General features: G+C 36.5%; 15 protein-coding genes across 15 annotated transcripts; 7 read left to right on the forward strand and 8 right to left on the reverse strand.

The window, feature by feature from the left end:
- Positions 1-258: 258 nt before the first annotated feature.
- Positions 259-1,407, forward strand: C9374_012205 (uncharacterized protein; the record flags this gene model as incomplete). The annotated part of the gene is made up of 1 exon (XM_044687946.1): positions 259-1,407. One exon carries the CDS (start codon positions 259-261, stop codon positions 1,405-1,407), a length of 1,149 nt encoding a protein of 382 aa, XP_044542513.1.
- Positions 1,408-1,514: 107 nt separating this feature from the next.
- Positions 1,515-2,150, forward strand: C9374_012206 (uncharacterized protein; the record flags this gene model as incomplete). The annotated part of the gene is made up of 1 exon (XM_044687947.1): positions 1,515-2,150. One exon carries the CDS (start codon positions 1,515-1,517, stop codon positions 2,148-2,150), a length of 636 nt encoding a protein of 211 aa, XP_044542514.1.
- Positions 2,151-2,472: 322 nt separating this feature from the next.
- Positions 2,473-3,621, reverse strand: C9374_012207 (uncharacterized protein; the record flags this gene model as incomplete). Its single annotated transcript, XM_044687948.1, has 1 exon — positions 2,473-3,621. The coding sequence occupies one exon, from the start codon at positions 3,619-3,621 to the stop codon at positions 2,473-2,475; it is 1,149 nt and encodes a 382-aa protein (XP_044542515.1).
- A 314-nt stretch (positions 3,622-3,935) lies between these two features.
- Positions 3,936-5,188, forward strand: C9374_012208 (uncharacterized protein; the record flags this gene model as incomplete). The annotated part of the gene is made up of 2 exons (XM_044687949.1): positions 3,936-4,332; positions 4,386-5,188. 2 exons carry the CDS (start codon positions 3,936-3,938, stop codon positions 5,186-5,188), a joined length of 1,200 nt encoding a protein of 399 aa, XP_044542516.1.
- Positions 5,189-5,219: 31 nt separating this feature from the next.
- On the reverse strand, positions 5,220-6,896 carry C9374_012209 (uncharacterized protein; the record flags this gene model as incomplete). The annotated part of the gene is made up of 1 exon (XM_044687951.1): positions 5,220-6,896. One exon carries the CDS (start codon positions 6,894-6,896, stop codon positions 5,220-5,222), a length of 1,677 nt encoding a protein of 558 aa, XP_044542517.1.
- A 411-nt stretch (positions 6,897-7,307) lies between these two features.
- Positions 7,308-8,249, forward strand: C9374_012210 (uncharacterized protein; the record flags this gene model as incomplete). Its single annotated transcript, XM_044687952.1, has 1 exon — positions 7,308-8,249. The coding sequence occupies one exon, from the start codon at positions 7,308-7,310 to the stop codon at positions 8,247-8,249; it is 942 nt and encodes a 313-aa protein (XP_044542518.1).
- A 216-nt stretch (positions 8,250-8,465) lies between these two features.
- Positions 8,466-9,512, reverse strand: C9374_012211 (uncharacterized protein; the record flags this gene model as incomplete). Its single annotated transcript, XM_044687953.1, has 1 exon — positions 8,466-9,512. One exon carries the CDS (start codon positions 9,510-9,512, stop codon positions 8,466-8,468), a length of 1,047 nt encoding a protein of 348 aa, XP_044542519.1.
- Positions 9,513-9,596: 84 nt separating this feature from the next.
- C9374_012212 (uncharacterized protein) lies at positions 9,597-10,777 on the forward strand (the record flags this gene model as incomplete). The annotated part of the gene is made up of 2 exons (XM_044687954.1): positions 9,597-10,340; positions 10,481-10,777. 2 exons carry the CDS (start codon positions 9,597-9,599, stop codon positions 10,775-10,777), a joined length of 1,041 nt encoding a protein of 346 aa, XP_044542520.1.
- A 1,571-nt stretch (positions 10,778-12,348) lies between these two features.
- C9374_012213 (uncharacterized protein) lies at positions 12,349-14,073 on the reverse strand (the record flags this gene model as incomplete). Its single annotated transcript, XM_044687955.1, has 1 exon — positions 12,349-14,073. The coding sequence occupies one exon, from the start codon at positions 14,071-14,073 to the stop codon at positions 12,349-12,351; it is 1,725 nt and encodes a 574-aa protein (XP_044542521.1).
- An 832-nt stretch (positions 14,074-14,905) lies between these two features.
- Positions 14,906-16,894, forward strand: C9374_012214 (uncharacterized protein; the record flags this gene model as incomplete). The annotated part of the gene is made up of 1 exon (XM_044687956.1): positions 14,906-16,894. One exon carries the CDS (start codon positions 14,906-14,908, stop codon positions 16,892-16,894), a length of 1,989 nt encoding a protein of 662 aa, XP_044542522.1.
- A 689-nt stretch (positions 16,895-17,583) lies between these two features.
- Positions 17,584-19,208, reverse strand: C9374_012215 (uncharacterized protein; the record flags this gene model as incomplete). Its single annotated transcript, XM_044687957.1, has 2 exons — positions 17,584-17,871; positions 17,934-19,208. 2 exons carry the CDS (start codon positions 19,206-19,208, stop codon positions 17,584-17,586), a joined length of 1,563 nt encoding a protein of 520 aa, XP_044542523.1.
- Positions 19,209-19,834: 626 nt separating this feature from the next.
- C9374_012216 (uncharacterized protein) lies at positions 19,835-21,885 on the reverse strand (the record flags this gene model as incomplete). The annotated part of the gene is made up of 2 exons (XM_044687958.1): positions 19,835-21,104; positions 21,161-21,885. 2 exons carry the CDS (start codon positions 21,883-21,885, stop codon positions 19,835-19,837), a joined length of 1,995 nt encoding a protein of 664 aa, XP_044542524.1.
- Positions 21,886-22,414: 529 nt separating this feature from the next.
- On the reverse strand, positions 22,415-23,029 carry C9374_012217 (uncharacterized protein; the record flags this gene model as incomplete). The annotated part of the gene is made up of 1 exon (XM_044687959.1): positions 22,415-23,029. One exon carries the CDS (start codon positions 23,027-23,029, stop codon positions 22,415-22,417), a length of 615 nt encoding a protein of 204 aa, XP_044542525.1.
- Positions 23,030-23,605: 576 nt separating this feature from the next.
- C9374_012218 (uncharacterized protein) lies at positions 23,606-24,109 on the reverse strand (the record flags this gene model as incomplete). Its single annotated transcript, XM_044687960.1, has 1 exon — positions 23,606-24,109. One exon carries the CDS (start codon positions 24,107-24,109, stop codon positions 23,606-23,608), a length of 504 nt encoding a protein of 167 aa, XP_044542526.1.
- A 1,005-nt stretch (positions 24,110-25,114) lies between these two features.
- Positions 25,115-26,113, forward strand: C9374_012219 (uncharacterized protein; the record flags this gene model as incomplete). The annotated part of the gene is made up of 3 exons (XM_044687962.1): positions 25,115-25,263; positions 25,335-25,857; positions 25,907-26,113. The coding sequence occupies 3 exons, from the start codon at positions 25,115-25,117 to the stop codon at positions 26,111-26,113; spliced, it is 879 nt and encodes a 292-aa protein (XP_044542527.1).
- Between the last annotated feature and the right edge of the window lie 1,083 nt (positions 26,114-27,196).

Raw genomic sequence — 27,196 nt, forward strand, 5'->3', positions numbered from 1 at the left:
AGTCTTGAATGAAATGGTTGACCCCATGATTTGGTTTGAAAATTTTTTGTTGTTGCTAATTTGAGATTTCAGGGTCGTGAATGTTTTTAAAATCTCATGTCAAACGTGTGCTGCTGAACTTTGTTTCGTGTTGTCATTTTAAAAACGTGAGAAAAGTTATGATGCGTGAATCATTATAAGTATCTTGATCATTGTATTTAAAAGGCTCCATCGTATAAGGTTGCTTTTTTAACACCAATCCTTTCACGTTGAAAAAAAATGAACGGATTGCCTGAAGATTTAATCTTCTCCATCATGCTCTTTTGTGAGGATTTGAAAAGTGTTTCTCAATTGTTATTACTGAACCGACATTGGTTGAGCGTGGCTCGTTATGAAGCTCTATGGAGAATGCGGTTTGCGTTTCATTTGAAAAAACAAATCCGAGATCGTCAAGCGGAAATGAATGTACCATCATCCAAAAAGAAGGGACTTGCAGCATTGATACAGAAATTAAAAGGTCAAATGAAAACTCATGTGGAGGAAGCGGAACAGATGTACATGAGAGAAAAGATTGTTTCTCAAAAAAGTTCCGATCATGATGATGAAAATTCGGATGATGAACCCAAGAAGGTATTTTCTGGAGTTGATTTTTATTGCGGATTTCGATTTTATACCATTTTCAAGCAAGAAGTACATGGAAAGTTAGTGGGACAAATCACGTTCAAGCTCCATGAATTGATGGGAGAAAAATTTCAAGCGAACACTTACAAGGTCGTTTTGAACGATACGAATGATTATGTTTTGGTTGAGAAAAGTCCTTTCTGTCAAAAGTGGAAACAATTTTGCGAATATGCTCATTCACATCTAAAACCCTTCTCGAAAGATCATTTCGATCAAGAATACCAATTACAGAAATCATGTTCTGTTAGTTTTATGACTCATTTTCAAAAAGATCATTCTTCAGCCTATTCAGAAGTGGTTTCCATTCTTAGGAAATTCCGTCAGGACACATCATTGGACCCAAAACAACGGTTGGATGCAATGAATGACTTGTTGGTACAGCCCGTGTTAGAACTTATCTCATCTGACAAGTATCGATTTCCTATACATGCATTTCGTATCTTTAATTCAGCATTGGAACTGAACAGTATGACCCTCATGAGAGCGTTAATGAAAGAAATTGAGATGGATATGGTAAGGCCACAACATGAAAAATATTTCTTAAGCTATCCCCAAGATGTTGAAATGATGGATTATGTAAAATCGCAAATAATAACCTTTTTGAAGTTTGGTTATTATCAGCCTGAAGAGATTAGAGAAATACTTTCGTTTTGGATCAAGATGTATCCATCTCTCATACGCAAGCAAAGAATACGCAAAACATTTCACATGCAGAGAAGAGTTTTACTTCTGACTCTGATTTACTAGCTTCCTTTGCAATGTGTGAATCATTTCGCAACGATTATTACTTCCTTTCAACGAACAAATTTTCTTATCGGCTGTTAAAGATGGTCATACAAGATTGGAAATTCAAAATGTCAACGCATTTGGCAGCTTCTCTGTTCAGAAACATTTATCATTTGACGCAAAATGGGTTCACGATCACTGAACTCATTGATATTATAGAAACGTATGAAAAAGTTCATGAAGAGAATTTAATTGATGATGAAATTGCACAGATATGTATTCTTTCAAACTCCAACTTGGACTTGTGGAAATATTGTATTGATGTTCGTCAAGGTAACATTAACAATATGAATACTGATACATGTACAGGTATTCCAATCATTTATGAATGCTTACAGTCTACTAAAAGTAGTCTCTACGACCTGGATCTATTTGAATATTTAATTGAAAAAGTGGATGTAGTTTTTGACAAGAAAGCAGCTGTGCAATTGAAAGTGGATGCCTTGCATCATTACATGGTCCGCTTGATGTCTAAACTATATAATTTGCAACACTCGACAGAAAATCATAGATGGACAAAGATATTTCTCACACTATTTAGTAAGGGATCTAGAGTTTCAGAGAAAATCAACGAAAGAACAGCTGTGGATCTCATGAATCAATATTCTCCGTATTTAGATGATTTTTCTGAAATAATAAATAATCAATTGAGGCGAGAGCAAGAGGATCAGAAGTCATCAAGTGTATATATTTCATTAATTTAATTAAACAACAGCTACTAGTTCAGAAACTTGAGTTTATTTCTCCAACAATATCTCAGTTGGATTACTTCACCGACAATTGCATAAACTAAAATATTTCTGCCATGTATTTCAAGCGTGCTGACAATTTAAAGACAAGGAATAAACTCACTATGCAATTTTTTAACTACTATTAAACTAAATATGATTTTTGAAGTATCTCAATAATATGACACCAAGCAAGAAAAAAGGCATGCTTGAAAAAGATTTTGACTGTTACTGATCAAAGCTTTTGGTTAAAAACTGGGTTGAATAGGAGTCCACCTTAGGCAATGCAAAGTTGTCATTAATATTCCAACTCATAATACCTCTCGACTCTCATCAAATTTTGCTCTAAATAGATGGCCTTATATGTATACGTTCTCACACAACCACCGGCATTGAATAACATAGGAAGCCACAAGAAATGCTCGTATCGATCGTCCAAATAATCATACCAGCAATACGTTGTTTTTGTGACAGTAGTGTCACCACACGTACTAGAACAAGTATCATTTTCTGCAAGCTCTATTCTGTCACCTTCCTGCTCAGAAGAGGTATTCTCTGAAAAATATTCATCCATGTATTCAAAAAAGCAAAATGGCTTCGCATGACTTGAATCTTCAATATTGGGCGATATTGACATTCGACAATCCCTTGTGTCATTTAACGAAATGGACATTAGGTCCCTCAACTTCTTTGTTCCTGATTCAGGAAACAGTTGTGAAATACAAAATGCAGCAACCGAAATGGTTGTTGATTTTTTCACTTGCCAAGTTTTGTCATTGTCATCATATTCAAATGAAGAAAGAATGAGCTTATCATTCCATGGATTTGGAGTGCAATGAGAACCACTACTTAAAATCGATAATAGTGTTGCAATTTTTGCATACATGTATTTCCAACCATATTGAAGGACTCTCTTACGTTGTGCGTATTCGCTAAACCAAGCCGCTTGTTCGTCTTCATTTTGGTAATCTTCGGAACAATCTTGAATTGCGTACTCTAGATTGAATGGGTCTAAAGGTATAACATGGAAATCAAAAGAGTCCTGTAGTTGGCTCCATTTATATTGCATGCTTTTCTCTTTTCCCATAATGGTAAATGATTTAACAATTGGTATTCTGAACAAGGCTCGAAACATGTCATACCAATAATATTCATTTCTACAAATTCCATCATGATCGGAATTGTTATCTGATTGATATACTTCATCAACATGATGATCGGAAGAATGAGGATGGGCCTTCTCCCTACAACGTTCCAATTCCAAATTCCATTCAAACACATCATTCATCAAAATAGAATTACAAAAATACTTCCACAATGCATTGCAACAAGCCACTTGTTTCCACCTCTGACTCACTCTCACACATGAATTTAAAATACTTTGGGGATCCAAAAATTGAAAAATTGAAAATAATTCATCATTTCCACACTCGAGAGATGATTTCATTTTTTTTTTTAGTGTTTCACTGAAATTATTGTTGGACTTGCAACTTGGAAATTAATGCTATCGTTCAAGCAACGAACGTTCTGTGGCTGTCAAGTGTTCAAAATAGCTTGTTGCTTTTTGAAAATATTTATTTGTTGGTTGTTGTAAAAACGCATTACAGACACATGATTGCTGAGATTCATACTTTCAAACTTGAAATTTTGAGAGATTGTCAGAGTTTTGGCTTGGTGCGATTGTAAACACCAATTCCTCGTTCACATGGAAATTTATCAAAAAAAATATTTTTAATAACAAGATTCAAACCATCATCATCAATGCTTTCAGATACTTCCTTCCGAGATACTGTATTGCTCTCTTCTCATACCAACATTCTTCAACTCAACAATTTAGGAGCTGAATGTTTACAACAAGGTGAACTCGAGAGTGCCATCTCACATTTCACTCAAGCTCTGCAACTCGTTGAACACGAATTATTAACAATGACCAACTCTCCTCCGAAAACGAAAGAACCGTTGAAAGATTATGAATCCGAGAGATTGTCCTCATTGAAATCTCTGGCTGCTACTTGTCATTGTAATCTTGGAAGTGTCTATTTAAATTCGCAACACATCACTCTTGCTTTGGACCATTACAACAAGGCACTCGAATTAAAACCTGATTATTCTGAAGCGTATGGAAATCGTGGATTAATTTATTTTCGAATGTTAGGAGGTATGAACAAGCCATTCAAGACTTTTCCAAAGCTTTGGAATTCGATCCTCAAGATCACGTGAATGTTTACAATCGAGGATGTGTGTGGCGTCGATTGGGAGAATACGAAAAGGCAATTTTGGATTTTACAACAGCCATGGAACATGAGGGAAATTCTTCACCTCAGCATGCTTGGTTACTGCGTGCTGGAACTTATTTGGATATGAATTTGTATGAACAGGCCATTCAAGATTGTGATGGAATTATTGAGAAATTTAAAACTATGGAAAAAGAGAGTGAACAACAAAATTTTGACATTGTGTCAGTTATTACGGTACGAGGAAAGGCACTGTTTGCGAGTGAGCAATTTTTGAATGCTTTGGACGATTTCGAACGTGTTGTGAAAATGGATCCAGAAAATGTTACGGCATGGACATATTTATCTAAATTATACCAACAAGCTCACTATTTCGATTTGGCATTTGACGTCTTGTGTAAAATTTCCCAATTAGAAGGAGGTGCCTCTTTACAAAATTTGCATGAACGTGCCATTTGTTTGCAACAATTGAAACAATTCGACGAGGCTATTCGATATTTCAATTCTCTACTCGAATATTGTCAGAAAATTATGTTGCAAGAGAATTCGGAAGAAATGAAACATCTTTATGAAATGGTGTTGTATCGAAGAGGATGTTGTTTTATTGAAACAGGAAATCATGAATTGGCTTTGAAGGATTTTGAAAAAGTCTTGATGAGGGAAACCAACATGGAAAATTTGTATCCATCAAGAAATGGAGAAGAATGGAGAGAACAAGCTTTGAAAATGAAGATGGAATGTGAAAAGCAATTGAGGTTGAATGAAAGTGAAAAGCCATGAATTGCACAAGTGCACTCCCGTTCTGCAGAACTCACATATTGTCCGTTGTTCCCAAATACGCATCATGATAACATTGTTTCATTCGCTCTCGATACCATTCGTCACTGTAGTTCAATACATAACCATTGCATTTGAATGCTTCCATCACAAGTTCTAAATCTTTTTGTAACGTGTCGCTGGCATAAAATAATACACTTCCATCCTTCTTGACTGCTTCTAACATGATTTCTCGGCTGGAAAACGAATTTCCAATCCCAATAGCGCTAAAACTATTGAGCTCGACCGCTTTTAACATAAATTCCTTGTCGTTGGCCAACTCATTTGGTACTTGTCTTGTGTTACAACCTCTCTTGATCACCTCCAACAAGAATTGTTTGTTACTCAAAAGATCTTTCGAAGCATATTTAAAAGCCAACCTATCTTTCTTGATCGCTTCCAGAACAATGTCTGGATCATTTCTCAATGTTTCGTCAGCATATTCAAGAGCTGAACCATCGTTTCTTACTGCTTCCAACACAACTTGGGGGTCTTTTTTTAACGAACTGGCTGCGTATTCAAGAGCAGATCCCACTCTCTTAACTGCTGCCAACACAATCTCCTTGTCACCCTTAAACACACTACTCACGAAATCTAGAGAACAACAGTTACAGGATACAACACGTAAAATAAAACTCTTGTCTCCCTGCAAATCAGAGGACGCGTATTGCAGTGCAGACCCTTTTCGTCGTATTGATTCGAGTACAATTTCTCTGTCATTCTTCAAGTCATCAGAAGCAAACGCAAGGGCATGGCCATTATTTCGAACTGCATTTAACACCACATCTCGATCATTCTTGAGGTCATCACTAGCAAATTCAAGTAACAATCCAGATTCTTGAACCAGTTTTAACATGATTTCTTTGTTGGCCTTAAAAGAATCAAGGGTCTCCAATTCTGGAAAAGTTTCTTTCACAGTTTCAAGCATGAAATTACGATTTTCACGAAAATGGTTTGGTACAAATTCAAGTGCCTTAATATTTTGTTTAACAGCTTCAAATATAATTTCATTGAAATCTTGAAGCTCAGACTTTCCTAGAATAGGACAACACCAAAATGATTCTCTTAATACTTCACCATTCTGCTTTGCAGCAGCTAACACAATGTCTCTGTCACTGTTCACTTTACTAATAGCTCTCAAAGCTTTTCCATTCTGCTGAACTGCTTGCAACAAAAATTCTTTATCATTCTTTAGAACATCAGAGGCAAATGACCACGCATTTTCATATTCCTTTATCGCTGCTAATACCACTTCTTTATCATTTCTGCAATTGTCTCCTGCACATCCAAGTTCTCGTCCATTGAGTTGCACTACTCTCAACACAAAATCTCTGTCTTCCTGTAAAGTCCTACTTGCATATTCCAATCCAAAACCACACTTTTTAATGTAATTCAACACAAATTCCTTATCATTCATAAACTCGACTGGAATGAATCGTTCATATTTCAATTCTCTGTTTTCAAGCCATTTCTTCTTTCCTAATTGTTGCAATGAGAATTTCTTTTTCAATAATAATTCCAATCTCCGACTTTCAAGTTGATCTTCATCAAACATAGAACTTGAAAAATCCTCAAGAATCAAGCAAACGAGGGACATCAATTTTTGGTTCTTGTTTTTTCGGAGGATCTCTGCTTGATGATCATCGGAACAAAGTCTCTCTTGCTGCACCATTTTTTTTTGGAGGAAGTTTTTAAGGAGCACTTTTTATACTCTCAATGATCTATCTATGGAAGTGTGTTCTCTTTGAGGCCCTTAAACGTTTCCTTAAAGGAAAATAATGGAAGGACGAATCTAGAAAAATTGATTGAGCGTTTGGAAATGAGGTTGTGAACGAAAACCTAAAAGCAAGAAGCCTGTTATTACTCTGAGATATATTTGGGGGAAAGAATTAACCAGCTCCTCGTTTTGTTCATGTCATTACCGAATTCCTACCAGGAACCAGAGGATAGATGAGTGAGCTTTAACAACTCTTCGTTCATCTTGAGACGTGGCAGCTGTCAAACAATCAAAAAAAAAATGAACAAGAACAACTTGCTGCAGCGTCGATTTTTCTTATTCATTCTTGGCATCATCTTCATCGTCATGACATCTCTTCTCTTCTACTCGTCCGAGTTGTTTCATTCCGATTTTATGAAAAAATTCAAAAATTCAAATGAAATTCATCACTCATCATTGGATCATTTTCTCAAATCAATTCTTCCTACTTTATTTACCACTCCAATCGGATTAGATTTATATCTGATAGGAGATGAAATGGAATTTTATAACTTTTCACAATTATTGACCAAACATTTTGGAGCACTTTTTGAAGCTCAACAATTTCCAAATGTGTTTTTAGGAATTTTAGTGAAAAATTCTACAATGTTGCGAACGGGATCAATGAATGCTGAAAGGACTGGATTTTTAGTGGAAGCTCTTAGGAGAATTCCAAATTTGAAAGGATGGATGATTTTACATGATCGAGAAAATTCTAATGATTTATTGCAACATGCAGCTGTCATGTTTCAACATTTGGATGCGAACAGTGAGAATAGAGACAACAAGAGTCAACTTTTCAAGACCAAAACTCGTGACATGATTGCAGTTATGAAGGCGAATGTCATTGTCAATAATTTTCCAAATATTCGAAAAAATGTTAGAATGATTCATTTTGAAAAATTGAATAACTATTTGAACCACAACCAGCATGATGATACGAGAATCAATACACATGTATTACCACCCTTTCCTACGTTAAAAATTGAAAATTTAAATGTGGGAAGAATTTGGTACGGAACTGTGAAATATTCAAAGAAACCTTTTTTATATTTTGCAAGTTATCACGAGATGGCGATGATATTTAATGAATTGTTGTCCTCTCCCAGAGTGTTCATGAATACGAGTATTAGTGACATTTCAGATAAAATTTTAGACAAGTATGGAATTCATGTCATGCCAGATGACAGATTTGAGGCATCGGAATTGAAGACACTTGTCGTCAAACCTGGCCATCTAACACATCATCAATTCCATAGTGATTATTGACGGAATCAAGAAAGAACTTGCTGTGAATTCTTTATTGGATTTACAGAAATTTGAACAACAGCGTATCAACATTTGTGATTATTTCATGAAAACTCAAGCATTTCAAAGACAAGCGTGAAAATTGCATGAAAGCCATCTATGCATAATCAATCTCGTAGTGCTTTTCAATTCTCATCAAATTCTGCTCTAAATAGATGGATTTAAATTTGTAAGTCCTCAAACGACCTCCCGCATTAAATAGAATAGGAAGCCAAAAGAAATGCTCGTATCGATCGTCCCAAGAATCGTACCAACAAAATTGCGCTGTTTTGATGACTTCGTAACTACTATTAACAATAGTTTCTGGGTTTTCCAATTGTTGAACTGTGTCATGTTCCATGCTGTTTCAAAATATTGATCCATGTATTCAAAAAAACAAAATGGCTTGACATGACTGGAATCTTCAATAGGTGGAGCAATGGACATTAGTAAGTTGTTGCTTTGTGGAGAACGTGATGTAACTAGTTGTCTCAATTTCATTGTACCCAATCCAGGAAACATTTGGCAAACACAAAATGCAGCCACTGATATGGTTGTTGTTCTTTTCACTTGCCACGTGTTGTTTTTGTCGTCAAATTCAAATAAACTCAGAAAGAGCTTATCATTCCATGGGTTTGGAGTGCAATGGGAACCACTACTTAAAATCGTCAATAGGGCTGCAATTTTTGCAAGCACATATTGCTGTGAGATTTGATATCGATCGAACTCGTTTGTTGACAGAATTTGTCTGGAATATTCATGTTCATCTTGTTCTTGAACTGAATACTCTTCCACAACATTATTGCCGTGCTGCGGAGTTTTCATTCTTTCTAACCATTCATAACTTGATGGTGGAACAAGGAAATCATAATATTCTTCTAATTGAGTCCTTGAGTTCCAGTTACTGGAACACTCAATTGAGCATGATTTAAAAATTGGTATTCTGAACATTATATAATGAAACACGTTATACCAATAATAGTCATCCATTTGATTTCCATCATTATGGACATCATTCCAATCATCATTTTGATAGTAGGAACCATAACGTTCCAATTCCAAATTCCATTCAAAAACATCATTCATCAAAATAGAATTACAAAAATACTTCCACAATGCATTGCAACAAGCCACTTGTTTCCACCTCTGACTCACTCTCACACATGAATTTAAAATACTTTGGGGATCCAAAAATTGAAAAATTGAAAATAATTCATCATTTCCACACTCAACTGATGATTTCATTTTTTTGTAATTAAAAAAAAAATATTAACTACATCAAGAGCTACTCCATCCCGAAGAGTTCAGCAAAGAGGAATACTGATACAGATGAGAATTAATGATGGAAATGTAAAGGTGGTTGTACTTGATTTTTTAACTCTTAACGAGCATGATGATGACGACCAAAATTCTATTCATATTATTCGGAGATTGGAATTATTATTGAATAAGAAATTCTCATTGCAACAATTAGGAAAGAAGAAATGGCTCGAGAATAGAGATTTGAAATACCAGAATTGCATTCCTGTTGAGTTTATGAACGATCGGCAATTTATTTTGAATCACATTAAAAAGTTTGGCTATGGCTGGAAATATGCATCCACCAAGTTACAAGAAGACCGAGAGTTTCTATTGAATGTAGCTCAATACAATGGATCAAAGGAATTACTATTAATATTTCCAACTTACAGTATTGGGAACGATACTGAATTAATATTGACTTCCGTAAAGCATGACGAAGAGGTAATGAATTCCGTTCCAACTGTGCTACGAAAAAATAAGGAGTTTATGTTGAAAGTAGTTCAGTTGAATGGAAAAGCGCTGTCCTATGCAGAACTACCTCTTAAGAATGATCTTGACATTGTATTAGCTGCTGTGAGACAAAATGGTGAAGCACTGAGATGTATTTATGTTGACCCAACCTGTTGTTTGAGATCAAATAAGGACGTAATTTTAGAAGCGATCAAACAAAATAAGAAGGCACTTCAATGGGTTCCAATGAATTTACTCACAGATCTTTCTTTCATGTTGAAAGTTGTTACATTAATTTTTCCTGAATTCGAAGGATTGAAGGTGTTTAACTATTCCAACAAACAAGTCATGTTGAAACTTGTTCAAGAATGTGGATTTTTACTTCAGTTTGCAAGTGAAGAGCTAAGAATGATCGAGATGTTGTGAGAAATGCTGTTCAGCATAATGCTTGTTCAATTAAGTTTGCCTCCGATGATTTGAAGAATGACAAGGATATTGCGCTTGTTGCCGTTAAGAAAGATGGTAATGCATTGAATTTTGTCTCTGCAGCATTGAAAAGTGATTATGATGTGGTATTAGCTGCTGTTAGACAATATGAGCATGCCCTTGTTTATGCCTCCAATGATTTGAGAAATGACAAAGAAATTGTATTAGAGGCTATTAGGAAATATGGTTCTGCTCTTTGTTTTGCATCGGATGAGTTGAAAAAGGATCGAGAGATTGTTTTGGAAGCAGCTCAAGAGATGGTTTGCGCTTGATTATGCTGATAAGATTTTTCAAAATGATCGAGAAATAGTTTTTGAAGCAATCAATGAAAACAAGGAGGCTTTTTTCTACGCTTCAGAGAGTGGACTTTTAAATGACAAACAATTCCTATTAGAGGTGATCAAGATGGGATGTGAGGATATTATGTCACTTTTACCAGAAGAATTTACAAATGACAAAGAATTTATTCTGCAAGCAGTCAAACTTAACAGTCTTGGAGTTATTGGACGCATTATCGTTCTTCCCGAGAAATAATGTTAGAGTGACATGTCTGATGCAGTGAATAACACAATGAGATTACATCATATGATGAATAGTACGGCAAGTTGCAAGAATTACAACAAGAATTCAGAGACAATTGTGATGGTAGGCATCATTGAAATGCACGTGGTTATGTTTAATAATCATACTACTTTACCACAACAATCACAACAACTACCTTCGGATGAAATTCAACAAACAAAATCATCGGAGCAACAAATCATCATACTGTCACAAGATGAGCTGCGGAACTTTAAAGAATTACGCAACAATATCATATTAAAACATTGAAGGAATCTGCTGAGCGTTAAAAAACTGAACAGTTCTACGAACAATAATTCATCAGCCGAAACCAAGGAATCCAAGAAAAGGAAGAAATCAATGACATCACATAGATTAATAGAGAAATCAAAAAAAAGAAAAAATCAAATGTTTGAGAAGAATGCAACAAGAAGTTTGCAAGGAATATAAATTGATATACATTTATTCTGTGACGTGTGTCAGATTCCCTCAAGCTAGTGCTCTCATTGGTTTCCTGCGGTCAAGTGCTAACGCGCTTCTTCAGGTTCAGCCCCGAGTCTAAAAGACTGGCTTCGATAATCTGACACAAGTCACACCTAAAAACTTTTTTTTAATGCCAAATGTACGTCATAGCTGAAGAATTACTAACAAGATTCAGAAATTGTGATGGAGGCACTTAAATGCAGTGGTTATGTTTTGAAGTACAACGATGAATTATATCAAGCGAGAATGACTCATTACTATCACGATGCTTATTTAGGAAGCAGTATTTTGTGATGCAGTTGCTCTATCACCAATCTGTGCGTGTGTTGGAACAAAGAATATTAGAGCATTTTGTTTGGGTCGAAGGGTTGTTGAAAACTGCCCATTCCAACTTTCGGTGGAAAAGCACTGTTTACAATTCAGGGCTAGTTCAATAACCCCACGAAACTCTCAATAAAAAATGCGCCGTTTTCATATTTTCAATCAACAAAAAATTCTTGCGTTAAATTTATGGAACAATGAAAAGATTAACCATCAAGGATTAAATTCCCGCAGAAAAAACAGGCGGAAGAAATAGCACACAATTTTTAGTCCACTAATTGATAGATTTATTGTTGGGTATGGACAAATTCAACCACAAATCCAACATGTTTACGCTTTACAATTTCAACTCAATTTTTGCTCAATCCTGCAGAAAAACTCTAAATTTATGTAAAATCGTTCCAGTCTGTATTTAATGTTCCAATAACGCAACGTTTGATTGTATGCGTTTCGTATTGGCTAAGGGTAAGAATACGTGTCATTTTCCCAAATAAGAATTATAATAACAGTGCTTCATTCGTTCTTGATATAATTCATCGCTATACTCCAAAACATATCCATTGCATTTAAGTGCCTCCATCACCATTTCTGTGTCGTGTCGTATTTCTTCACTTGCGTAAAACAATGCAAATCCGTTATTCTTCACTGCCTCTGACATAATGTCTCTGTCATAAGTAACAGTATAATCCATTCCAATAGCACAAAGACTGTGAATATTGACAGCTTTTAACATAAATTCCTTGTCATTGACAATGTCTTCTGGTACTTGTACAAGTGTTGTGTTACAACCTCTCTTGATCGCCTCCAATAAGAATTGTTTGTCACTCAAAAGATCACTCGATGCATATTGAAAAGCATTCATATCTTGGGTGATGGCTTCCAGAACAATTTCTTGATCATTTCTCAATGTATCATCAGCATATTCAAGAGCTGAGCCATCGTTTCTAACTGCTTCCAACACAACGTGTGGATCTTTTTTTAACGAACTGGATGCATATTCAAGAGCCGATCCATCTTGCTTGATTGCTGTTAAAACGACCTCCTTATCGCTTTTCAACTCATCGGATGCATATTGTAGTGACAGTTCGTTTTGAGTGACAGCAGCCAACACAACCTCCCTATGATTCTTTAATTCTGTCGAGACAAATTCTAATGCATTACCATTTTGTTGAACGGCCACAAGTGCAACTTCTCTGTCATTCTTCAAATGATTAGAGGCAAACTTAATTGAGCAACCATCATTTCTGACTGCAATCAAAACAATGTCACGATCATTCTTGAGTTCATCAGTTGCTAATTGAAGTAACAATCCACATTCTTGAACTAGTTTGAGTAAGATTTCTTTTTTTGAATAATCCAAAGAGTTTAAATTCTGGAATTCTGGAACAATTAATTTGATGGTATTCAGCATCAACTCATGATCATTCATAACTTCTTCGAGTAAGTCATGTTGAACCCATTGAAGCGCGTGCTTATTGTGTTTGACGGCTTCAACAACCATTTCCTTGTCACTTTCCAAATTTTCCGTGCGAAAATAACACAAAACTTCACTATTTTGTCTTACAGCAGCTAATACAATGTCTCTGTCTTCCAAGAATGTTCTGTCAATAATATTCGTAATTGCTTTTCCATTCTGTTGAACTGCTTTCATCAAAAATTCCTTGTCATTTTGAAGTTTAGTTGCAGCATAAACCAATGCCTGTTCGTCCTGTTTTATGGCTGTCAATACCACTTCTTGGTCATTGCAAATATCTTCACTTGCAAATACTAATAAAGCTCCATGCTGTTGCACAGCTTGAAACATAAAATTTCTGTCTTCGTGGAGACTTGTTGTTGCATATTGTAATCCATATCCATACTTTTTAATGTGATTCAACACAAACTCTTTGTCTTGTATAAATTCAACAGGAAAGAAATTCCGGTATTTCAGTTCCCTATTTTCAAGCCATTTCTTCTTTCCTAATTGTTGCAATGAGAATTTATGTTTCAGTAATAATTCCAATCTCCGAACATGTGGTTCAAAATTATTATTTTCATCATCATGATGACGAAACGATAAATTTGAAAAAAAATCAGTTACAATCAAAGTTACATGCTCATCATTTCCGATCTGTATCATTGCTTCTTGTTTCATGTGTAACGTCTCGCTCGTTTCACCACCATTGAAATCATTGAAAAGGGTATTTTGGTCGAGTGGGATCATTTTTTTTCATTCAACAATAGGCAATTATATGAATATATAAAAAAAATTGTTCAAACAATGTATTATTAACGTTTTTAAGACCAGACGTATGGGAGATTAATTCGAAAGGGATATTCACAGTTTTTCAACGGCTGATATATTCTTAATTATGGTTTGGGAACAATTATAGGATTATATGTCAGATTTGAAGATGAACTTGGAAATACAGAGCTTGTTGTCCATATATTTTCTACACACACATTCAACATTCCATCTCCCAATTTTTCCACACTATCCTAACAACTCAGTACTCGGATCATTACTCCAATTTATTTCGGAATGGAATGTGGTCGAATAATTGGTATACAAGTTCCCTCTTCCGATTCCACTCCAGTCTTGACTCCATACAGACCTGTGCCCAACATGAGCAGCATCATGAGAAGAATACTCTCAGTAGTTTTAAACGAAACTTGATCCTTTGGAAGGCAATGAACGAAACCCAAGTACGAAATGACACAACCCATGACACTCCCAAGACCCATGGAATAACCTTGATCCCGAAAGAGCCAAATTCCTCCAGCGCCAGCGAAATGGCCACAATAATAAGAAACGAAAGGACAGAGTAATGGAAGTGGAATTCGGAAGAGGGAATGACCTGATAAATACATGAAAAAGGAATGGCAAGAGGAGAGAAAACCGCCTGCGAGAGCGTATGGGATGGAATGAATGAAGCGTTGATTCATGATGTTTTTTTTGAAGACAGTACCTCCTAAAACAGTTCCAAGTTCCTATGCAAACAGTTGTTCACGATTACAAAAGAAAAAGTTTTGAAAATATTGTAACAAGCAAAAAAATGATTACAGCCTTTGGTGATCTTGAAATAGACCAAGAGGAATTGAATTTGGAACAGCGATGGCATTCACGAGAAAAATTCAACAAGAATTTGAGTGAATATAATGATGATTCCGATACAGAAAATAATTCGACTGGCTTGAAGGAAGCCATTTCTCAGCACTATGCAAACGCGTGTTGTTTGGCCAAAAGATGGATGTATTTGGATCAACAAAAAAAGAAAAATCATGACATGGCTCATCATTATTACGAGGAAGCACTGAACGAGTCATTACTCGTCAAGTTAGATGAAAATGTAAAATATGATATCATGGAGTTCATTCCGACGTATTCCCGATGGTCCTTCTATGCAAAGGGCCAATCTTACTTGGAGGACATTCAATTTCCAATGAGAGAAATTGAAAGGCCATCCCATCTACAACATCGTTTGGATCAGCCTATCGTGACCTTTCACAAAATGAGAGTCATTAGCAAATCCTTTAATCAACGCATGATGAGAAGTATTTTGCGAGTCAAAGAAATAATTTTCAATTTTAAAGATGACAATATTGATTATTTTATTGTGTTATTGAGATTACAGAGATTGTTCAAGGAAGCCGATGAGAAAAAGCTGCCTGTAACAGCGAACAGTGTTTGTTTGTACAGTGAACTATTGCCTCAATTGAGATCTCCTAGCGTCGTTTCTGATACAAACACCCTTGAGAAGCCACTACAATCATTGATACAACAACAACTATCAGGGCTCTCAATGTCATTCGCTAATACCAACTACTCATTACTTAATAACGCATATGCACCTCAATTCGGCTATAATTCATCACTATTTTCAAGTAACATCAATAATTCATTGCTAAACTTTAATCCCTCAACCAAGTCCGCAGAAGAAACAAATGATATCTCGACCATTCCGTTTGACCCAAATGACATTTATGGAGAGAAGGAACATCCCTCCATTTATTCAGAAGGAACCAAACAGAAATATGTGTTGAAGCCATATACATTTACACAATACGAGCGACCATCACAAATCAATGACTATGAATTAATGATTCCCATTCATCACAAGCAACAAAAACTGTTAGCAACAAAATCGACGGAAAAAGCTCCAATTTGTGTAAATCTTGCAGATTTTATTGGAGATAATTTAACGATAGAGCGACTCATTGTTGTTGAAGAGTCCACCCATCTCTCAGCAATAATTCGTCAGTTAAAAAGCCTTAAAAATCTAGATCTTTTCAAACCTGTGAAAGAGCTAGCGAACAACTCTGTAGAACATGTGACTACCCTCAAAACTGCAATAATTCTAAATGAACATATTTTACCCAATCTCAAGAAGGTTGTGAAGTTTAGACCTGTGCATGAATTGGCATTTATAGTGGGTCATGAATTCATTCCCACTGAAGAGAAAGAGTTTTGTCAACTTGGTGAATATTTCAAACAACTCACTCCGAGTATTTGTGTAAGACTCATGGAAATATTTTTGAATATTAACACAGATTCCAGTGGTACGTCGATTTCTTCAACAGTTGGCTTGGCTACCTCGCTTTTCCAAACATCTCCTAACAAGATGAATGAAGCTAGAGAATTGCTGGATTTCATGCTACAGGAAAGACATGTACCTTGTGAAAGTTTTGTGATTCGTAATATTGAGCCTTATTCCCAAACTTGTCAATGCTTGTTACAATATTTTGTGTATATTTGCAACGAGTATCAAAATGGACGATTATTTCACATGACCTTTACCTCTCATACCAATGTTATGCTCGCTATTAGCTTTGGATGGAAATTTTGGAACCAATTGCACGAATTACCCTTCTTGTTAGCGAACAGCTCAAAATCGAGCATACTTTTCGAACAAGCATTGCAATTATGCATACCTACCATGAATACCGATTTGCTATTTTCTCTTCTTGTACATTCCGTGTTGGAAGGAAATTCTTCAGACGTGGAAACAATTATTTCTTCGTATTTGGTAATGAATGTCTCATGAAAATTATGAGTAGAAAGGTAGTATGTTCTGCAACTGTTTCTATGGGAAGTGAAGCCAATCGAGTTCACATGCCACTGCTTGAGGAAACAACTTGCATTCATGCTCAGTAGAGAACTTAATCTTATTGGTAGCGATCAGCTTGTTCTTTAGATCAATATCATTAACCTGATCAGCATTGATTCGAGTTTTTCTAGAATTATGCATGACAATACATTCTAGTAGCTTCATGATGTCGTGTCATTGTGCTGAACATGTTGACAAGTTATGAGTCGTTATAGGTCGCTCATTACCATTTCAGATTATTCAACAAATGTACATCATCTTTGGGAGCATTGTTGCTACAATACTTGATTGACAACATGTCCATTGAAGAATTTGAAAATATAATGGTGACAGAAAAAGGAGATAATATTTTGCACATTTTCCTGAAATCAAAATCTGCTTTGGATGGAAATACAATGGACGGAGGCATCTTGTTGTGGAAGCTCTTCAAGAAATCCCCAAAACTCGCAATCATGGCCAATGACAACCAAAAGACACCGTTGGATATTTTACTTGCGAGTAAGGAAGGAAAACGTTTTCAAAAAATGCTCAAAATGGAATTTCCTCAACTAGTTCAATAACTGTTTCGTGACAAGTATCATAGAATACAAATTTTACAAAAGATTTTAATGTACAATATTGAATGATTAGGCTTGATCCACTGCCTGATCTTGTGTCGCAACAGGTTGTTCCTTCTTTTCCACAACTGGAGATGTACTTGTGCTGCTAGTTCCCACCGATTTGCGAACAGGTTTAGGACTTGACACTTCTTGGGAAAAGATGGCTGTTCTCATTTCCTCACTCCACACCAATGGTTTACTAGTACAATCTCGAGGATCCATATATAGATTCAAATTCTTGGTTGATTCCACTTCTCCCATCACGAAATTCCAAATGGCTTCTGATTTTGGAGGTGCAGATTCTTTTTGTTTTTCCTTCGATTGCATGTAATACATGAACATGTCATTATCTTGGAAAGTATACGCAAGAATGGCACACGATAGGCATATTGAGGATTCTGCTCGTGACGTTCACACAGTAAGGCCTTCATGGGTGCGCTATTGGTCACATAGAACACTCCACATTTATCGGTATTTGTGACGAGTGGGTTCAATTCCTGAGATGACTCGACGAGTTTTGGTAAAATTTCACTCTGAAGGGCTCTCTCGATCAAATCCAATTGTTCCTTTGAGACATCTTGGACACTTGTCGATCGAGTCATGTTAATGATCATATAAGCTGGATAGGTTTCCTTACTCTTTGCATGTTGAGCATATTTACATTTCCATAATTGGAATGTCAAGTCATTCACTGGATCGACATAACATCCTTCAAAGTTTGGATGATTGAAGACATGGCTCAAATCATCGAGCATGAAATTTCCAGCGCCATACAATCCTCTCATGAACGAGTCATATTCTTCCACAGTTTCGATTCTTCTTATGGAATGGAATTGATCGTTCGAATCCATCTTCAACAAGGGTACATTCACACCAATGAAGTTCATTCGAAAACGAGAAGGAATCAATCCAGTCTTTTCCACAAATCCCAAACAACGAGTATTTTCCTCAAAGACATGCGCATAGAAATAACGAACACCTAATTCCTTCAACATGTGCAAATGCAGGAACCATGGAATTAATTTAGCTTCATGGACAGCACGAAATTTTGGAGGAACCCAACCAGATCCAGTCACACCTGTTCTGGTTTTAACGCCGTCCACAACGACAGTCTTGACGCAGAATGCAAGAGTTCCCAGGACTTCGTATTGCATGGAAGGAGTTGAATTGTCACACAATGGAAAACTTCCATCGTTGAGAATAACGATGAACATGGTGTAATGAGAAACTTGGTCATCTTGTCCTTGTTGCTTGTGATGAATTGAGAATTGAGACCACCGTTCCACAAAATGATCATGTCCTTTCAACGAAGTGATCAATTCATGTTTTTTGAGGTAATTGAAATATTCATCAAATCCTTCACGAGCTTGCTCGATGAGACACATGGGTTTCCGAAGGAAGGGTTCCTGAGTCGTGCTTACATGATTGGATGGAATTTGATACTCTGACAAAAAAGTATTCAAATACTCGTTCTTTTCGTCGAGAAGGAAAATGATGAGTTTTGGTTTTGAAGGAGCAGAAGCCATGGAAACAGCTGAAGCGAGATTTAACTGCTCATGTGGAATGGCTTCCCATTTGCTATCGAAAGCAATGACTTGGTGTTGACAAAGTTGAAGAGCTTGAGCGCTATTGGTTTTTCTGGCAGCTTCCATTTCAAAGAAATTGGTAGAGCGATTGTTGTATGATACAAGAGAGATCAAGTGAATGCCACAATTAGGGTAGTATTCAAGGGTGTGTCCAAGAGTCTTCTTTACAAGAAGCTGCTGTGAATAGAGGATTTGATAATTTTGTTTTTGATAAGTTCTCTTGGTCGTCAACACACTTTGATACTTAAAAATTTTCCTCCTTCAGATCTTTGTTGAAAGGAAACGATTTTTGACACTTTAAATTGAACAAGCTAGAATCATTTCCTTATCATGCTCAAACCTCGTCTCATTTCATTCAAGTTCAATTTCTGATTGGACCACTCATAGACGAAAGAAAATTTGATCAATAAGTGAGCTTGACTTGTTACATCACAAATAATACCTTGCACAAGGTATTAGGCGAAACCACAGAATGTGATCTTGCTCGAGTTGCAAGGTTGTGCTCAGGGGAACGCATGGCCATTCTCCGAGAGTGTGTGAGATTCTCTGGATAGAAAAAACACACCTCATTCGCTCAGCCACAACATTTGAGCAAACAAAGTTTGTTATCAACACATAATATGTAACAAAGTGTAAAAATGTATTGTTGAAAAGATTTGAACATGGTTCTCATCATTGGGGAGAAAGAAACACTATTGTGAATGTGTTTGAGCATTTTGTGAAGAATTCCACCATTTACGAACTCCAAACGCAGCAAGCAAAACAGCAGGTGCCAAAATCAAAGTCCATCGAAGAAGGTGAGAACCAGTTGTGGTTGTTGAGGAACTATTCAAAGAAACTGCTCGTAACAAGGCATTGGATTGACTTCTTGGAGAGAGTTTGGACCACAGCGAAGTCGAAGGTTGATCAGGTTTGTCTGATGTGACCATGGGTACAGTGCACGATGCGGTGTCTACCACTTTGGATGTTTCTGACATTTGGCGTGGAGGAGATGCGGTCACGACGTTCTTTGCTTCTGAGGAACTTCCAGTTGATGTTTCACTACCATTCGATACAGAAGATGGATTGTTGGTAGATGCTGTCATGGTCTTCTTCTGTTGTCCATTCTTCAACTTGTTCAATTGTTCTCTTGAAACGGATTTTCTAATTTCTTCACTCCAAACCAATGGCTTATTCGTACAATCACGAGGATCTAAAAACAAATTCAAATGTTGAGAATTGTTGCTTGGGCTAGAATTCTTACTCTCACCCATCATGAAATTCCAAATTGGTTCTGAATTTGGAAGAGGTGTGTTCTTTTGACGTTCTTTGGATTGGACATAGAACATGAACATGTCATTATCTTGGAATGTGTATGCAAGAGTGGCATAGGAAAGTTGTGGATTTTGAGAGTGTCTTTCACAAATGAAGGTTCTTAATGGAGCACTGTTGGTCACATATAAGACGCTGCAACGAGAGGTGTCCACATTGACAGGTGGCAGTTCATGACTTTCTGTTTGAACAATCTGAGGAAGAAGATCATTTTGTAAATACTGTTCCATTCTGTCAAATTGCTCATGGGTGAGATCTTCTGCTGAATTGAGCTGTGTCATGTTAATCACCATATAGGCAGGAAGATTTTCACTCGATTTGGTATGAGTGGCATATTTACACTTCCAAATTTGGAATGTGAATTGTTGGTTGGCATCGACGAAACATCCTTTGAAATTTGGATGGTGATACAAGTCGTGCAAGTTATCCAACAAAAAGTTGCCTGTAGTGTACAAGTTTCTCATAAGAGAATCAAACTGATCTTCATTGAGTTTTTGCAATGAAGAATTGGAATTGTCAAATGACGATTGTGGGTTGAGAGGAAGCGTGGCACCAATGAAATTCATTCTGAATCGAGATGGGATCATTCCACTCTTTTCAATGAAACCTAAACTTTTGGCATTATCCTCAAACACATGAGCATAGAAGTATCTATTTGCAAAATGTCAATAATCAAATCATTCACAACTACTGTAATCAAAACTTACCTCACTCCCAACTCCTTAAACATTAACAATTGTAGAAACCATGGAACTAACTTGGCTTCTTGAATGGGTCTAAATTTTGGACGTAACCAACCAGAACCACTTAAACCCATTTTCACTCGTTGACCATCGACAATGACATTCTTGACGCTAAATGCCAAAGTACCTCCTACTTCATATTGATTCGAAGCGTTGGCTTGATCGGTTGAAGGTATGGATCCATCATTCAACACTTTCATATACATGCAATAGTGCGAGTCGTTTGACAACTGATTGTTCGAAGAATTACCATTGATTGAAAATTGAGACCATCGTTCATAGTAATGATCATGAGCTTTCAATGAGGTAATCAATTCATGCTTTTTAAGATAGTGAAAATATTCATCGAAAACCTCTTTCGATTGATCAATTTGTTGAATTTCTTGTTGGAACCAATTTTCGTCAATATTCGACGAGTCGTCAGATGTGGAGAGCTTTGGAACTTCGTCATTATTAGGATGTAACAAGAAGATGACATATTGAGGCTTGTCTGTATCAATGGATTGCTGTTGAGAAGGAGAAGTGGATGTGGATGATTGCTGACAGCCATTCGAAGCATCATTGGCAACATCCAAGTCGTTATTATCCACCTTGTGTGGAATCATATCCCAATTCTTGTTGAATCGAATCACTCGATGCGTCAATAATTCTTGTGCATGAATGTTTGAAAGTTTCAAAACTGCCTCCATGTTGTTGCTGATGTGTGTTGTTGGAAAGTAATGTACAATAAGCTGAACGAGTTGGTTTTTTTCTTCTAGTTGCTTGTTGTTGTTTGGAATGAATACAACACTTTACACGATATTGTGTTGCTGATCAATGTTGTGTGCTTCTTATCGTTTCTACCAGCGTGTGAAATGGAGTGTTGATTTGGAGATCACCTGCTCATTTCCAAGCGTTGTTAAAACGTAATCGATGCACGAGAGGATCACAGAAGAACCGAGAGGAACAAGGCCGCAATTGAGCATAAGTGCACAAAAAAGCCATGTTGCGCCGTGGAATTTTGATCATGCTGGAAATGAGAACGTCAACAATCCTTAAAAGATGAATCACAAATCATTCGTAAGAGAACGAAACTCAGAACTTGGCCGCGGGGTTTCAATCATTGGTTTACTTCATATTTACAATTTCAAAAACAAGATATCTGCATTCTTCTCTACCCTGCCATTCATTCAATTATCTTGATTGGAATTGTATTGGACCATCCTTTCGAATGATCAATTACTTTCTCAAAACCACTCTTCTCAAAAATTGTGAAACTTTTGGAGTCATTCGATAGGTCATGACCAATCGAATAGGTTCCAACAATCGATTCACAATGTAAGCCAACACAAAATTAGCATACTTTTGAGAGGAATCTAACTTTTCCGAATCGCCAATGAATGAACGAAATCCATTTTCACTCAACCATTCCAACACGGCACGAGTCGGTAAAAGACCCTGTTGTAAAATGACAAATAAGAGACCCAATGTTGAAAAGTACATGGAAAAGTAGAGAAATAGGCCCATAAAACCATGTTCTTTGATGAAACGTTTGATTTTACCCAATAGAGAGAGTTTTTCTTCTGTAGAGGCGTTCACACCAGTGGTTACAGAATTGTTATTGAGAGTTTTAGTTGTGGATGTCAAAATGGAAGATTCAGAAGTGATATTGGATTCGGAAGAAGTCGATTGAGTAGTGGCAGTCACAGGATGATTGTTGTTGTTGTTGTTACAAACATGAAAGTTTCGAATGGAAGGATGGCCAAAAACACTTGGAGCTAGAAGAATCTTGTTATGAGAAGCAGTATTTGTGTGGAAGATCAACCGTGAAGAACGGAGAGTGCTCTGGATCATGATGTCAAGGAGGTGTAGGATGGGGTGTGTGGAAAGATTCTTTTTGTTTGTGTGACACAAAGAGGAGGTGGAGTGTACACTGGAGAGAGTTTTCAACTGATCTGATCCAACATGGAAGATATCGAGAGCGAAATGGAACGGATCAACCAGATCTGAAAAAGAACTTCGCGAGATTCAAAAAAATGAAAGTTGGATTCCGAAAATCATCATGTCCTGGATTGGATGACAACAACATCGGGATGATTTCATTCTCAACAACGTAATCCTTACAAATGAATGATATTCCTTATTGAATTATCATACTCAGTGTTATATCACAAAATATTTTTCTTTTTATTTGATGATCGTACGACAACAAGGAGAAAATGTCCACCAAACACGTAAATCTCGCAAAACTGAAAAGTCATCCACTTCATCGTGCATGTATAGATGAAACGGTAATTTTACCAAAACACACCAAAACGAATAGTATCGTTTGAATCAAGGAGGGAAGGATTGATCAAGATATTTTGTCATTCATCATCACGGTGATGATGAGGGAGTATTAAATATGATATAATATTACAACAACCTTTCTTAACAAATCATTCCGACACCACATCCATAACCATATCCATATCCTCCGTGTCCACCATATCCACCATAGTATGGAACGCCATATCCTCCATATCCACCATAATATGGAAGACCATATCCATAACCACCATATAGTGGAGCATAATATGAATTGTACAAGTTATTTCCATACGAACTTGGACCCACAGCATAATTACTATAGGCAGCATATGGAGAATAATTCACTGCATTGACTTGATTGCTGTAAGCTTGAGTATTTTGAGCATATTGATTGTAATTTCCACCTTGAACTCCATAGTTGGAACCTAAACCACCATTGTAGCCGTAGGCACCTGCAACGTTGGAAGCTCCAGTAGCACCACCAAATCCACCATAGAATGGAACGCCTCCATAGTAGCCACCATACAGTGGAACACCTTTAACTTCTTTCTTGTCCTCTCCTGCCATGACAAGGGCGGCCAAGATGAGTGATAGCAATGCAAAGACGAGAATGGATCTATTCATTTCGTTATTGTTGTTGTTGTGGTTACTGTTGACACTGAGTGTTGTTGTAAAGACGAACACGCTTGATGTATTTTAACTTTTTTTTGCTGTTGAAAGTTGGAACTGGAAGCATGTACAAGGATTTTATTTGAATTTTGGGGTATCTTTTATGAAAGTTGTTTTACCTTTTGGACGACAATGACTTTTTATAAGCAAGGATGTTATTCACGAAGAAAATGATTTTTTTTGGAATTTAGATTGTTCAACTGAATTGCCTTAAATGGAGTTCCAACAATTTTATTACAATCCCTTTTTTGAACGTTTAATCTATTGGAATTCAATTTGGTAGTTCGGTATTAGTCAACTGGTAATTTAAATTTTTATTAGAGGAATCACGTGACCTTTCTCCAGTTGTAATTGATTAGAGAAAATACATTGCCGTGTTTGACAATACACTACCACTCCGATGACTTTTTGTCTTGTCACACCCATCATCCTTCCAAACAATAGTTTGATCCGAAAGAACATTCTTCAAACTTTCATTTCCAAAATGCATCAATTTAATCTACGACTTTTACATAGCACAGGAGTAAACTATGATAGGCACAGACACGGTCATTTTGGTGAGAAGATGCTGTATCATGTGAGATGGGCATTGAAAGTTGTTTTCAGTTATTGATGGTATGGATCTAATTATGCAGCGTGACGAGAGCGGATTAGTGTCACACCTCAATGGAATTTTTTAGTTCGATCGTGATTGCTGTCATTGCTGCAATTTTGGGATCTCTATTGATTATTGCAGTGGGCATACGTGTTGGAGTGTTATTCTCTGTTCGAATCGCGAAGTATTTACAATTAATTGAATTATTCGAAAGTGTGGCACATATGGGCTTGGATCGGTTTATTTAGAAGAATAAGGAGATTACCAAAAGAAAGAAGATGAAACCTCACTCGTGTCAAGTTCGGAAAGAGCAAGTGGTAGAAATTCTTTGGAAAGTTCCAAAGCTTCTTCTTCTTCACGTCATCATGGAGCTTCAAGAAAAGTACATTTCCAAAGATAACAAGTTTCAATTATATCTCGAAAAGAGAAGAGTGACATTGGTTCAAGTGTTGTTGGAAGGGTTAAATGAATGGGTTCATTCAATTTCTCCAAATGAAGTGGTACTTTTATTAAGGTAGGTTAAGGAATAATGAGCATGGGTGTTGTGAATTGTGTTTTTTTATTCTCTCAACACAATAATACTAGCGACGTGTATGATCAGTTGAATACGATTTGTCGAGTGAATGGAGCTTCTCAAATTTCTTATCTTGAGAATGATTCTCTGATTATTGCACTGAACGCGACACGAGATCAACAAAAGCATGAAGAAAAGGGAGCTATATTCTGTCACATGTTGAATGAAAAATTATTAGGACTCAAGTACATGAAATGGAGAAATGAGAAATCACAAACTCATGGCGATAGAATGAATTTTAGATTTTCTATTGTCACTCAAGAGGGTCTGTGTGGAAATGTTGGAAGTCAAGATATGAAACAATTTAGTGTGTTGAGCAGTGGAAGGCATAATTTGGGCATGTTGATGGATGTGGCAAAGCATTTGAATGTGAACATGGTTTGTTCTGAACCTGTCAAGAATGGTTGTGCAAAGACATTTAATTTGCGATACATTGACACTCAGAATCTAGTGGATGACATGTTTATCAACAGTTTTGGAAGTGTGGCGAGTGTTTCATGTAATATTCCACAGAGCCAGGTTCACATTTATGAGGTAAGTGTTTTTTTGTAATGGGTTAAGTGTTAATTCACAACACCGAAAGATTGGAGCCAAGCTTCAAGTAGAGAACGATGAATGGATGTATGAATTATCACAAAAGGAAAAGAAGAATGAGTGGAATGAATATAATAATGCAACTCTCTTGTTTTTTGAAACAAGATATCAAGAAGCATTGGAATTGTTTCAAAAGTTTTATCAGTCCAAAACCAATGATAAGCCAACTGAGAATATGATTCAAAGAATCGATTAACGGTCCATAACCGGTCACGATTAAATGCCAGTTTTCAAAACCGGTTATCGATTTTTTTACCGGTAATCGGTTCTTTGTGACCGGTCCAACCATGAACAAACTTGTTTAATCATGAACATAATAAACAATGTTTTTAGTTGTTCTGCAACACTTGTGCTTTTTCAAAAAACAATAGAGTAGCCTTATTATATTCATTCCACTCATTCTTTGTGGCCGGTAATCGATTCCTTGACCGGTAATCGGTTCTTTGACCGGTAATAAAGGGGTCCTGACCTGGTTTACAAAATTTTTTCAAAATCCTTTTTGTTGAAAAATGAACAAAATTGTTAAGTCACTCCTAATTTTGAACCAGGCCCTTGCTTGTCGTGAGTTTAATGAACTATGTAAAATCCAAGTTGTTGAGTTTCACAATTTCCTGTCAGCATCAGTATCTCAACGTCAAAATACTCGAGATTTCCTTAATTTTATGACAAACGAAAAGATCACAGACGATGGCAAGATCATCTTTGCTACAATTCTTTTTGATTTAACAATGTTCTAAACAGGGATGTTGGAATCCATAGAATGGAGCTTAGTATTAGAAACATTTCATCTAGCTGTTTCATCCCCCAAAGATTCATCTTCGTTCCTCAAGTCTTTAGTTGTCGATTGTGATCCTTTAATCCTACAAAAAGGTTACCCCAATGGTTCACTTTGTTTGGCATTAATAATAGACGAGATGGTTGAGTTGAATGAGATATTTAAAGAATTTGGATCGGGAAGCTTGTTTGATTACCCATGTCAAAATTTGAAATGGTTTCTGCAAGAGAAGAATTCTCTCGTTCTGGCTTTGTGTAAATGATCGAAACCCAAAGACATACCAAAAATACTGAAAACACTCGTTAAACGCGCAATGAAACACGGACACGTCAAACACACAAATGAAAGGATGGCTTTGAAATGTTGCACAACCATATACAAACGCTATTTCTCATCCACAAAACATGAAATAGACCTTCCTCTTTGGAAATGTGCTTCGAGTGTTATGTTCAAGACTTTCAAAAGAAAGCATTAGGTTGATCTTTAGGTCAACTTGGAACTGGA

This window comes from Naegleria lovaniensis (genome assembly GCF_003324165.1).
Source record: "Naegleria lovaniensis strain ATCC 30569 chromosome Unknown tig056, whole genome shotgun sequence".
NCBI classification, from domain to species: Eukaryota; Heterolobosea; class Eutetramitea; order Acrasida; family Naegleriidae; genus Naegleria; species Naegleria lovaniensis.